General features: G+C 38.4%; 1 protein-coding gene across 5 annotated transcripts in view; it reads left to right on the forward strand.

The window, feature by feature from the left end:
- Window positions 1-14,114, forward strand: part of MID2 (midline 2) — an 82,479-nt gene that overhangs the window by 51,714 nt on the left and 16,651 nt on the right. For all 5 annotated transcript variants that reach the window (XM_017657243.3, XM_036991408.2, XM_036991406.2 and 2 more), the window contains exons 4-5: window positions 8,088-8,195; window positions 9,568-9,716. In XM_017657243.3, the coding sequence (XP_017512732.1) occupies window positions 8,088-8,195; window positions 9,568-9,716 (257 nt within the window). The remainder of the gene's footprint in view (window positions 1-8,087; window positions 8,196-9,567; window positions 9,717-14,114) is intronic.

A 14,114-nucleotide genomic window follows, 5' to 3' on the forward strand; every position in this document is an offset into this window, starting at 1 on the left:
TAATCCCAGGTATATGGTCAACTAATATATGACAAGGGAGCCAAGAATACTCAATGGAGGAAAGATAACCTTTTCAATAAATGGTGCTGGAATAACTGGATATTCACATGTAAAAGAATGAAACTAGACCTATTATTACAGCACTCACAAAAATTAACTCAAAATGTATTAAAAACTTACATGTAAGATCAGAAAATACGAAGCTTCTAGAAGAAAGCATAGGAATACATCTTCCTGCCATGAGTCTTGGAAATGTTTGGATATTACATCTAAAGTGCAAGCAACAAAATAAAAAAACAAATGGGATTACATCAAACTAAAAAGCTTCTGCACAGCAAAAGAAACCATCAACAAAGTGAAAAGACAACCCACAGATAATAAAAAATATTTGCAAACCATATATCTGATAAGGAGTTAATATCCAAAGTTAACTCACACAACTCAATGCAAGAAAACAACCCAATTAATAAATGAACAACAGAGATGACCAGACATTTCTCCAAATATATGAAAGGACAACAGGTACATGGAAAGATGCTAAACACTAATCATCAGGGAAATGAAAATTAAAACCACAATGAGATATCACCTCATGACTGTTACAAGGGCCATCATCAAAAAAGACAAGCGATAACAAATGCTGGTGTGGATTTGGAGAAAAGGAACCCTTGTGCACTGTTGGTGAGATTGTAAATTGGTATAGCCACAATGGAAAACAGAATGGAGCATCCTCAAAAAATTAGAACTACCACATGATCCAGCAACTCAACTTCTGGGAATATATCCAAAGGAAATAAAAACACTAATTCAAAAAGATATCTACAACCCCAGGTTCATAGCAGCATTATTTACAGTAGCCAACACATAGAAACAACCTAGTGTCCATCAGTGGATTAATGGACAAAGAAGTTGTGGTATAAATATTCAATGGAATGTTATTGAGCCATTAAAAAATAAGGAACTCCTACCATTTGCAACAACATGGATGGACCTTGAAGAAATTATGATAAGTAAAATAAGTTAGACAGAGGAAGACAAATACTATATAATCTTACTTAAATGTGGGCTCTAAAACATAAAACAAAATCCCCCCCAACTCATAGAAAAAGAGACCAGACTTATGGTTACCAGAGGCACAGGGGTGGGGGTGGGGGAAGAGAATTGAGGGAAAGTGGTCAAAAGGTACAAACATCCAGTTGTAAGATAAATAAGTACTAGAGTGTAACATGCAACATGATGACTACAGCTAACACTGTTGTGTGATATATAGGAAAGTTGTTAAGAGAGTAAATTCTGTGAGTTCTCTTCATAAGGAGAAATTTTTTTCATTTTTTCTTTCTTTTCTTTTTATTCTGTCTATATGAGACGATGGATATTGGTTGAACCTACTTTGATAATCATTCCACAATACATGTAATGCAAACTATCATGCAATATGTCTTAAGCTTATACAGTGATGTATGTCCATTATTTCTCAATAAAACTGGGAAAAAGTAAACTAGGGTACAGAGTGTGGTGTGAGTTGAAATTCCACTTGAACAAAGGCCTGAAGACATATTTTATAACTTTAGAAAACTACATAAATGTTGGTTCACCAGAACTGCATAAAATATTATGGGACTTCTAGAATTTTATTTCTTTTTTTTCTTCTAAATTTTGAAATAAGTTTAATGTCACATAGAAATTGCTAAAATAATACTGAGAATGCCCACATGCCATTCATGTATTTCTCCCTAATGTTAACATCTCTCATAACCACATAACTATCACAACCAGGAAATTGTCATTAGTACAATATTCTACTAAGTAAACTACAGACCTCATTCAAATTTCACCAATTTTTACGTACACTCAACCTTTTGGGGGACAGGGATGGTATGTATTTCCATGAATTTTATTGCATGTATAGAGTTGTATAATCACCACCACAATTAGAACAGTACAGTTTCATGACCCACCCACCCCCCCGCCAAAATTCATTTGTGCTATCTCTTTATAGTCAAATCTGTCCTCCTGGCAACCACTGATCTGTTGTTTATCACTATAATTTTTTAACTTCTAGAATATTATGTAAATGGACTCATACAGTATGTAACATGTTATGATTTGCTTATGTCACTCATCATAATGCCCTGAGTTCTATTCAAGTTGTTGTGTGTGTCAATAGTTCAAAAAATTTTTTTATTGTTGATGTTCCATAATTTGTTTACCCATTCCCCCACTGGAAAACATTTCAGGTATTGCCAATTTTCAACTAATACAAATAAATTCATGTAGTTCTTTTTGTGTAGACAAAACTGTTCATATTTCTAGGATAAATACACAGAGGTGAGATCCAGAGAGTTTTATATCATCATCAGAGATAATAAGCAAGTGCTGTGCTTCACAAAACAGGCAATAAGAATGGAGGGAACACTGCATATGGGGGTCAGGAGATCTGGCTCCAGCCTTGCTTTGTCGTTGATCAGTAACATGATGTTGGGTAAGCCCTTCTCCTCTCTAGGCCTCATATATCTACCTGTAAAGAAGGGCTAGGAATAAAAAATTTCTTCAGTCTTTTACAGATCTAACAATTCTGTGGTTCTGAAGAGATGGAGAGAAGGTTTCCAGTTTCTGCCTCATTTCAAGTAGGATTTATAGCTATATCCATAAGAATACTGGGTTCAATCTAGATTATACCTCTCCCACTTTTTTCTGGCATGTTCTAAGCAATTACCTTGTATGGAAAGAGGATGGAGGGCAGACAAAGAAATTAACCCTAAGGCTACAAAGTTTGGAGGTCTGATTCCTGAGGAGAGAAGACTCTAAAATCAATACAGAATTGCCACATGCCACAGGGCCATTCTTCTTTATTTTTATTTTTTTATTAAGGTATCATTGATATACAATCTTATGGAGGTTTCACATGAGCAACATTGCGGTTTCAGCATTCACCCATATTATCTATTACCCCCACCACACCCCACTGCAATCACTGTCCATCAGCATAATAAGATGCTATAGAGTCATTACTTGTCTTCTCCGTGCTATACTGCCTTCCTATATTATGTGTGCTAATTATAATGCCCCTTAATCCCCTTCTCCATCCCTCTACACCCCCTCCCTAACCCCTTCCTTTTGGTAACCGTTAGTCCCTTCTTGGAGTCGCCACAGGGCCATTCTTAAGGCTTGTATATGGAACAAGTTGTCCTCTCCCTCTGCTGACAATATTTTTGTTAGTTGAATTCAGGATAAAATAAACATGGAGAATGTGCGTGTGTCCATATACGTGTGTGTATTATATGTTTTCTAAATGTTACATTATATGCACTTTTATATTGTATTTTTTTTTCAAAAGTTAAGAAGGAATTACACAAAATGTTTGCAATGATTAACACTCAGGGATGTGAAATTCTTGAAAGACAAACTCTGAGAGGCAAAGTAGTAAGTTTGTGAGCACAGTTTCTGTCTTTCTGTATCTGTATCTGTCTCTCTCTCTCTCTCTTTCTCACATGCATACACAGTGGTTAAAATCATGGACAAGAGCCAGACTGTCTGGGTGTAATTCCTGGCTCTGCCATTTCATTTATTACTTATATGACCTTGGCCAAGTTACATAACCTCTATGTTTCTCAGTTTTCCTTCTGTAAAATGGCAATGATTATAGTAGTGAAAACTTCATTAAGATTAATGGGAGAAGTAAGTGAGTTAAATGTATGAAACAAATAGAACAGTGCCTGTTGCATTGTAAGCACCCGCAACCTGACAGGAAACATGTCTGTCAGTCGATGTCTGTGTGTCTGTCTGGAGACCTCCCACAGCATGGATTCTTGAGACCAATATACTGGAATTCTTATGCTAATAGAGATGGTCTGGCTACCAGCTCCCCACCCACACTACTTTTCTAACTTCAACATCCCAAACCCTCAACTATCTCTACCCACCAAACCCCTTACTGCCTCCTCTGCCAAAAAATTAACATAGGCACCAAGGCAGTAGGTTGCTTAGCTCTGCCTCTGTAATTTTTTGGCCTCCTAAGCCATGGTTGCTCTATGCAGAGGACAAAAATTTCTATTAACAGTTTTACATATCCCCTAACCCTTTAAAAGACCACCCTTCCCCCAGATCTAAAAACACAAATAAAATCCATTTTATAAACCATCCCTGCTTCATTTAGTTCTTATGTAAAGCTGGCAAGACCATTTTTGAAATATTGCAGTGTTTTGCTTTAGAAAAGAAATAAGAAGATTGCTCCATCTTTCTCTTCCTTTTATGCCTTGAACATTCCTGGTACAGAGGGCCGTGGTGGGGATGGTGTGTATGATCTGGATTAACACCTTAGCTGAGATGCTGCCTCAGTTGGTGCTACATCTCCTTTATAAATACTGTGTTTCTTTATTTTTCCCAGTTTTATTAAGATATAATTGACACATAACTTGTGTAAGTTTTAGGTGTACAATGTGGTGATTTGATACACATATATATTGCAAAATGCTGTTAGTGATGAAGTTAGTTAACATATCCATCACCTCACATAGTTACCCTTTTTTTGTCTGTGTGGTGAGAACATACAAGATCCACTCTCTGAGCAGCTTCAAGTATACAATACAGTCTTGTTAACTACAATCAAGGAATCTAAAAAAGCCAAACCCAAAGAAACAAAGAGAATATTGCATTTTCTTGAGTGCATCATTATAAGTAATGAATTCTTTGCAGCTCAGTAGGGTGACAAAACTGTTCATAACAATTCCTTGATAATCCATCAGATGTCAGATTTACTTCTCACTTACCCTTCCCATTGCCTTTGCACAGAAAGTGCTGCATGTTGAACAAAGCCCACCTCAGCCTCTTTTCTGTGATGTTGTGGAGTCTGAGAATGTAGGGTAGCGGTCCTGTGCTGGGCAATAATGGGAATTAAGAAGTTTGTTGTGCCTTCCCACTTCTTTGAAGACTGTGCCTGCTTTTTCTGTCCACACCTTATCAACTAACGCATTAACTAACAATAGTTAAGGTGTTCCTATAATGTTAAGATTCTGAAATTTTATCCACATACACTGAAAGACTCAAAATGACTGTGCAGTCTCCATAATATATCTGCAACCTCCGTTTCTAACTTTATTCCCTCCTTTGCATCTGTCTGGCTGATATGCTTTACCCAAACATGTTCTCTACTTTCCTGTCTGTGCTTTTGCACATGTGATTCATACTGTCCTCTCTGCCTGTAATTCTCTCCCCTTAAATCTCATTTCTGCATGTCCAAGTCTTGCTCATCTTTGAAGACCATCTCAGCTACATGAAACCTTCCCTAATCATGATTGTCCTTTTCCACAGGCAACTACTTTTCCTTTCTCTGTGCTCTCATAAAGCTCTGTTTGTATTCTGTTACATTACCTGTTCTGCTATTCCTTAAATTGTATTTAGCTGAATGTACTCATCTCCACTAGAGTGTAAGTACCTTGAAGGCAGAAGCTGAGTCTTTTTCATCATTCTGTTCCATCAGGAACCCACTTAGTGCCTTGTATGTGATGTAAACACACAATAAACATTTGCTGAAATGAAAACTTTCCTAAATGATCTTTAATGCTGACATTTCACAATCTTCTTTGTGGAAATGGAAAATCAATTTGGGCAAAATATTTCAAGGAATAAACTTGGCTGGTATTGACTGTAGAGTGGAGGACACTGTAGAAATGGAGATGCCAATGAGGAGTTCTGTTTCCATAAGTCAATTTCATGTAAGCCTGAGTGTCTTCCCTGAGAGGTGCTGCTCCCTGCGAGTTCACTCTGGATTCAGTGAGACTGAGTAACAACAAGAGAACATTAGGGGTAAAAGGATTTATGCCAAGTTTTATTCTCACGGTGGCAGGTTGAATGTTAGAATCATGTTCACTTCTGGGTCATTCACAATCCATTTCCATCTCTGCATTTGCCTCCAGGCAGAGCACTGGACAGAGCTCTTTATATAGTAACACTGACAATAATGGCTAGTTGCCAATGGGTGTGGAAACATTAGTCTACACAGTAGGCCAATTACATTATTAAGTAGTTTAGGGTCAGGTGAGGATCCTGGCCATAGGAACTTCCATTTTCTCTACAGTGGGTATAGGGCTCACCCACTATTTCATACATACTGTTCCACCTCTACAGGAAATCTCAGTTCCTTCTGAACTCCCATGCAGTGCTCTGTAGGACTGATGGATACAACTGAGCTGAGGGGAGGGTATAAGTGGGGAAGTTCTTCATGGGGGTGGATTGGAGGGTAGGCTGACAAACTCTAAATCCAGGAATAAAAGGTCTATAGAATATGCATGTGGGAAATCTCCCAAGAAACTATCAAATATGCTCTCTGAAAGAAGTGAAAGGTAAAAAGGTCTAGTTCATTTACATTTCAACACAGAACAGGAGCATTACCAAAATCAGTTTTTTGTAGTCTCTTAAACCTCTGCGGCTTGTGGCATTTGTGAACTACATATTTGCCTTCAAACAAGGTGTCTTGCCAATGGGTTTCAGCCCCGGACAAATTCACTATGGATTCAATGAGACTGAAAAAATGAATGGAACATTCTTGGGGTAAAACGGTTTATACCCAACTTCATTCCCATGGTGGCAGGTCAATCACTAGAATCCCATCCACTCAGAGCAAGTCTGCAGCAAGCAGGTCTCTGCCTCTCGGTCTCCCTGCCCCTGCAGCTGTCTCAGTCTCTGTCCTTGGTGCAGCCACCACTCCAGCCTCTGCTCTCCTGCAGCCTTGCAGCCCTTCAGCCGTGCAGCATCCCAGAGCACCTGGCCGAGCTCTTTATATAGAGTCAATAACAACATGTTGTGCACACGTGTGTAGTGAGCTAGCTGACCAGAGCCAGGGGAGAATCCTGGCCACAGGAACCTTCATTTTCTCCACACAGGGTATGTGTGTGTTTTTGTCAGGGAAGAGTGGAAATTGGGGAAGACTAGGTCTGACTCTGGGTTTAATCATTAGGCTGGGAGGTAGGAAAGAACTTCAGGAAATAGAGTAAGGTGGGCAATTGGGAAGAAATGTGTAAGTCAAATTCTTGCTGCCTTTGGGAAGAAAGGAAAGAGCACAGAGCAAAGAAGAGGATGTAGTGACTTAAAAGGAAGGCCTGTGTTCCCTAATGCCTAGGCCTTGGAAGACTGGTACTGAAACTTAGTCTTAAACATCAGAAACCGTTCCAAAAGTCTTTTGGGGTTGGGGAGAGATTTACATATGTAGGTTGCTAAGATTACCTTAGTGGTATTTTCAGAGATGATAAGTTTTTCCACAGACATGAAGCCATTTAGTCAAACCTACTAATCCAAACTAAAGAGCAAAAGTCAAAGAAAGAGATTGAGTCTTCCACAAACCAGTCAATCAACTAACCACCCACCCACCCAACCATCCAAGAATGCATATCAAGGTAACTCCAGTTGTTTTCAACTAAGAGTTAATAAGCAAGAAAATACCTCACTATATTTTCAAAGAAACTGCAGACAAGGAAAATGCCAGGGCTTTCAATGCCTTCCAAGCAATTTGAGATGTTTTATTCACATCATGAAGACAGTTTTTCCCTGGAGTATTTCCTGTTCAGAAAACACTCAAGGACCCTGCTCTTTTGAGCTGCTTCTTGACATGGAAATATTTTAATATCACTGCTTTACCTTTAGTTTGAGATTTTGCCTCTTCAGCCATATTTCTGCTCTATTAGTTGTGCGTGGCTGTTTTATCTCACCTGATGCAACTGTGCAAACCCACCCTAGCTCCTTCACTTCAATCTACATTTTCTCTAGAAAATGCGTTTACAGTAGTATATTTTCTAATGTTTGCCATTCTAGTTTTGAATTACACAGTGGGAATAATAGGCTCCCATCTCATCTGTCCTTCTGCCCAGCCTTCCATTAACGATCATGACCTACCAGAGACCAGAGAGCTTCCTGTCTGTGGTGCTTCAATGCCCTTGCATCATTAATATTCATCTCTACCCTTCTTCTAGGAGTGGATCTTATGAGGGAGGTATGGAAGAAATTGTGCATGCTTAGCTGTCGGTCCGAACCTTTGAGAGCCAGCAGGGGACAAGGCAGCAATCACTGTGTAATATTCTGGGCTTTCTTGGCAGGTGAATACTGCTATGCATGAAGCAAAACTTATGGAAGAATGTGATGAGTTGGTAGAGATCATCCAGCAGAGGAAGCAAATGATTGCTGTCAAAATCAAAGAGACAAAGGTAAAGCACAGTGTTCCAGTGAAGCCGAGGCAGAGTTGACTTTACTAATGTCAAAGTTTCATCCCAGTGATTCTAGTTTGAACTTAGATCATGAAAGCAAAAAGAAATGAGGTTTTAGAGAGGGACACAAAGAAGAAGCACCTAGTGCTATGAACCAATAAAAATGATGGCAGTTCTGTGGTTGGAAATGTTTTATGCCTTGACCTGGTTGATGGTTATGTGGGTATATGTATATGCAAAAAAAAAAATCATTGAGCTGTGCACTTCAGATTCGGGTGCTTTACTTTCTGTATCTTACAAACCAATACAAAAGAAAAAAGTAATGGTAGAAATGCAGGCCAGAATTATGGAAGGACTGTGAATGCCAGTATAAGGACTTCGGGCTTAATTTGAAAGACACTGGGAAACCATTGTAGTTTCTTAGGGAGAGGGAAGACTGATAAGGCAGAGATATGCAGGGAACATCAGAATGAGAGAATACTGAAGTCAGGGAAGCAAGTTATGAGGCTTATGGAATGATTCTTGGCATGAGTTGATGAAGACCTCAGTCAGGGAAGTGGCAGTACATATGGAAGGGAAGAACATAACAGGCATTGCTAAAAGGGAAATGATGGAATCATGGGCTGATTAGATGTAAACAATAAAGGAGAGAGGACTTCTAGTCATTTAGCCTGGGACCTGAAGAATCATGGTCAAGGTCAGATGTGAGCCTCCATGCAACTATACGGTTTTAAGCTTATTGGTCTGCTGGTCAGTGTAGTGATTATAAACTTATGCTGTGTGTACAATGTGAGAAGTTTTGAGAGCCTGGATTGATGACCAATATACTTTGCCATGCTGGGTGTTCCCAAATAACACAAGAATTGAGGTTTCTGAAAATACAGATCTGTGAACAAACAGGTATGTGTTAAGATACTTAGAGAAATATATATAGAGAAATGTAGATACTCATAAAGAAAAGGGAGGTACTTTTAGTGAACATGTATGTGAAAATATATTGACAATAAAGTGTTAATGATGATCTCCAGGTGGTAGTATTTCTTTTTATACATTTTATTTTCCAAATTTTCTATAATGAGCATGCCTTGCTTTTATAATCAGAAAAATTAGTGTCTCAATAAAAAGAGGAGGCTGATAACCTAGAGTATATGACTGAATGTATTGCAGGATAGGTAAGTGGCTATAGTTCGGAGGAGGGGTTGGCAAGACAGACGTAGAGGGTAGGATGAGAAGGTGAGTGGCTAGTTCAGGGACCATGTGATATAAATCGACCTTATTTAGAATTACTGTAGCAAATATCTTTCATGTTGTCTTATCGTTTTTAATTAAGCACTGGATGTTTTATTATTTTTCTGTCGCTAATTCATTTAAGGTTATGAAACTGAGAAAGTTGGCACAGCAGGTTGCTAATTGCCGCCAGTGTCTTGAACGGTCAACAGTCCTCATCAACCAAGCTGAGCATATCCTGAAAGAAAATGACCAGGCACGGTTTCTCCAGTCTGCAAAAAATATTGCTGAGAGGTGAGTTCCTTAAGTTCTTTTGACATGACTGCTCCTACGAAAAGGGGCCAGCTTCAGGTAACTTAATTCTGTTCAGCCATGTATGTAGCTGCTGCCACCTGAAGATTTTACCAGCTAGTTAGTTACTAAGCCTCAGTGCTACATTGCCCTGTGGATTTCTGGTCCCCTTCTTTCTGTCTCTGCAGCCTACCAGTTCTCCTAATACACAGCCATTCACATGCCCTAGCTGTGCCGCAGCTCTCCACCCCATCCCCTGGGGCTGAAACTTTCTATGTTGGTATTTGTGTAGGGGCAGAGAAACTTTAAGCCACATAGACAGGTGTGTGCCCTTCCTATATCTACATGTAGTGTCTATTGTCATTTAGTTATTCCTCATATAAATCCTTTAGAGGAGTAATTCTTAAGCTTTTATTTAATGTTACCCCTTTGAAAATTTGATGAAAGTTATGAACCCTTTCCCTAAGGAAAAAAACTGCATATTAGATAAATACACACATACATATGATTTCAGAGAACTTGTGGATCCTTAGAAGCCTGTTTATATGCCATTTGCAAAAACTTTGAGGTCTAAAGTGAAACTTTGTTCAGCATAGTCATCAAGGGGCTCCTGGGGATCATTAGGCCAGATTTGACCTCCTTATAGCTCCCTCTCATTCATTGAAGACTTTAGCTCCATATCTCTACTTAACATATTTAGACCTTCCTCTAGCTTTTTGAACATGTGGAATGCAGTTCTAATAACTGTTTTAAGGTCTAATTCTAATATCTGTATCAGTTCTGGATTGGTTTCAACTGGTTACTTTATCTCCTCATTATGGGTTGTATTTTCTTGCTTCTTTGCATACCTGGTAATTTTTTATAAGATGCCAGACATTGTAAATTTTATCTTATTGGATGCTGTATATTTTTGTATTCCTAAATATTCATAAGCTTTGTTCTGGGACACAGTTATGTTACTTGGAAATAGGTTAATCCTTCCAGATCCTACTTTTAAGATTTGGTAGGTGGGATCAGAGCAGTGTTAGGGGAAATCTTTCCCGACTACTGAGGCAAGACCCTTCTGAATACTCTACTAAGTACTCTGTCAGACTTTCAAGTTTGTCTGGTGGGAATAGACACTATTCCTGGCCCTGCCTGAGCACCAGGGATTGTTGCCTTTAATCTTTTTTTGTGGCTCTTTCCCTGGCATTGGGCACTTTCCTTATATATATATATATGTTGCTCAGTATTTTGTTGAAAGCTAGAGGGGAACCCTCTGAAGGCCTCCATAATTCTCTCTGTGCAGCTTTCTCTTCTCTGGTACTCTGCACTGTGAACTCCAACCAACTATTCCCTCTGGACTCTCAGCATTGTGTTCTTAATTAGGGACTCTACCAGGCCCTGCCTGATTTCACCTTCATGTACCATTTTGCACTCAATTTTGTTGGAATAAATTTTTCCCATAGCTTCCTGAGAAACAGTACATGGGAAGTAAATTTTTGAAACCACTTTGCTTTAAAAATATTTAAAATGTATTTTCACATTTGGTAGGTTGGAAATAAATTACCCTTATAATTTTTGAAGGAATGGCTCTATAGTCTCCTAACTTCTAGTGTTGTGTTGAGAAGTCCACTGCTATTTTGATTACTGATCTTTTGAATATGACCTGTATTTTAAAATCTGAAGCTTTTAAGGTCTATCTTTATTCTGGATTTTCTGAACCAAGGTATGCCTTGATGTGGGTCTTTTATCCTTCACTCTTGTTGGTCACTAAGTGGGCATTTCTAATCAAAAGACTAGTGACTTTTAGTTCTGGGACATTTTCTTGTATTTGCTAATAATTTCCTCCCTTTTATATTCTCTTTTCTCTTTAAGGGATTCTAATTAGTCAGATGTCTGACAGCCTAGTTTTTAAATCTTTTGTTTCCTATTTTCTATGACTTTGTTCTATTATCTAAGGTTTCCTTAATTTTTCATGATCTTTGTTTCATTTTAAGCATTCTATCTTTGCTTTGTGGATACAAACTATATGTTTGTCTTGCTGAAGCTATTAATGATCATTTAAAAAGTTTTCTTCCAGACTCTGTATTGTTTTGTTTTCCTCCAAGTTCCTTTTCTGTTAGTTTTAGTTTCTGCTCTCCCCAAGTGTCTGGTAAGCTTTTGGCTGCCTGTTTGAATTTAAGCACTAAAAGGTGACTGGAAATCTGCAGGGATATGAACACAGTTTGTTGTTTGGGAAACTTTGCCATCAGAGTGTAAGGCATAATGCCAGACTTTTATTGACCCCCAAGTGTCAGTTCTGTAGGTGTTTTCTTTTGAGTCAGTCTCCCCTCGAAGGAACCCACTAATTTCCCACTTCTGGTGAGGGATGGAGGGTATAAGCTTGGCTGCCGCCATTCTGGGAGCCAAGCAGGGAAAGGGAGCTGAGGGATTTAAGACTGGTTTTAGTATAGCGTCAAAGCTCTATAGGAAATAAACCTTATTTCTCTTGCCAAGATGAGGGAGGGGTAGTCTCTGGGTGAGTGGATCTGGGGTCTAGCTGTTCCTCATGCAAATTTTCAACCTTACTGTGGCACTAAATCAGCATGATGTTGGCTTCCTGATCCAGCTTTCTCCGGTCTGTTGTTGGTTACCACTCATCCATCCCTTTTTAGCTTCCAAATATTTGTTGACAACTCTTATTTACTGGCATCTCTTTTTCCACTCTCTTTGTCTTTGTGGGTTTATGGCATTTTATTCTTTGATTGTCATTTCACTGGTATTTCAAGAGAGCAGATATAAAATATATATTTGAACCACTGTATTTAATCATCCCCACTCATTCTTCAACTCTATGAAATGTCTTCTGCCACTACCACACTATTGAAAATGTTCTTCCCAAGGTCATCAAATGAATACCTTGTCGCTAAATATAATAGAAATTCCGTTGTTTTATCTTACTGTTCCATTATACTTGATCTCTCAACAGCATTTTTCCCTACTAACCATTTGTACTTAAAATTTCTCTGCCCTTAACTTCCATGAATGTTCCTGGTTTTCTTCCTACGTATCTAATTTCTTTTGCCTTTGTGAGCAACGTTTCCTTGATCTACTCCTTTGATGCTATTGCTCTTTGTCATTCTGTTTCAGGCTATTCTGTTCTCTTAATACACATTCTCCCTGTTGCAAATTTACAGCTCCTAGGGCTTCAAATATCATCTAGATGTTGATGATTCCCAACTCTCTATCTAAATCTTCTTTCTGTAGGATTAGGTATAGCCTATGGGGTAGGTGGAATAGATGGCTATCTATGAGGTATGGCTTGAGAATCAGCAACCCAACCTAAATAGCTTCCTTACTGGTCTCTCATAGAGTCCGAAATTCTTCCTTACCATTATTCATTATAGTATATTAAGGACCAAGGCTTAACGATATATTATGAACTTTTCCCTGTCATTGGATATTATTGTATAATCTGATTCTCAGTGGCCTCATGTACCTCATCTTTGGATGTATAACACATTACTTAGCTCAGTCCCCATGGTTGAATAATTAGGTTACATATGGTATGTTCAGTGCTCTTGTGGTTGTATCTTTGCATACATCTCAGTTAATTTCCTTAGTAAAAAACTTATGAAGCAGAACTGTGGTGTCAAAGAATATTTACATTTTAAACTAGTTTGATATTTAATGCTAAATTGACCTCTAAAATTTGTCAATTTCCGTCCTAATAAAAATATGTAGGCATTATTTAATATAGGCATATAAAGCTCCTATACTGTCATTATTTATAATCTTAAATGCTATCTCCTTTTAATTTACATTTATTTGATTCTCATGTTATTGGTCTTCTTAATATATTTTTTGGCTATTTGTTTTTATGTTTTGTGAATTAACTTTGTTTTATTGTCTATACTACTGTCACTTTACTTTCTGCTCATTTCTAGACATCTTGAAATCTGATGTGCCTCCAATTTTGACCCCTTCTAGTCCATCCATTACAGCCAGAGTATTTTTCTTGAAACATAAATTTGGGCATATTACTCCTCTGCCTAAAACGCTTCAGCAGCTCCTATTGTTCTTAGGATAAAGTGCAAAGTTTATAACATGGCCTACAAGACCCTGCATGACTTTGCCAATGCTCCAGGATTCAGACAAAGAGAACATCCACATAGTCTTTGCTTAGCTAGCTCCTACTCACTGTGTAGGTCATTGCTTAAAACGAACTTGCTTCAGGGAGATTTCCTGTAGCATCCAAGTGCCTGCCGGGTGGCTCTTGTCTATGCTCCATTTTGTAGCACCACTTCTACTGTCTATACAATGTTTTTCTCTTCCATGATCTGTGAGCTTTGTGAGGGTAATGACCACAACTAACTTGTTCTGCCTGTGTATCTCTAGTGCCTAGCGCATTAGCTGTTCTCAGTAAGTATTGGATGGATG

The sequence above is a fragment of the Manis javanica genome, chromosome X (genome assembly GCF_040802235.1).
Source record: "Manis javanica isolate MJ-LG chromosome X, MJ_LKY, whole genome shotgun sequence".
In the NCBI taxonomy this organism is placed as follows: domain Eukaryota; kingdom Metazoa; phylum Chordata; class Mammalia; order Pholidota; family Manidae; genus Manis; species Manis javanica.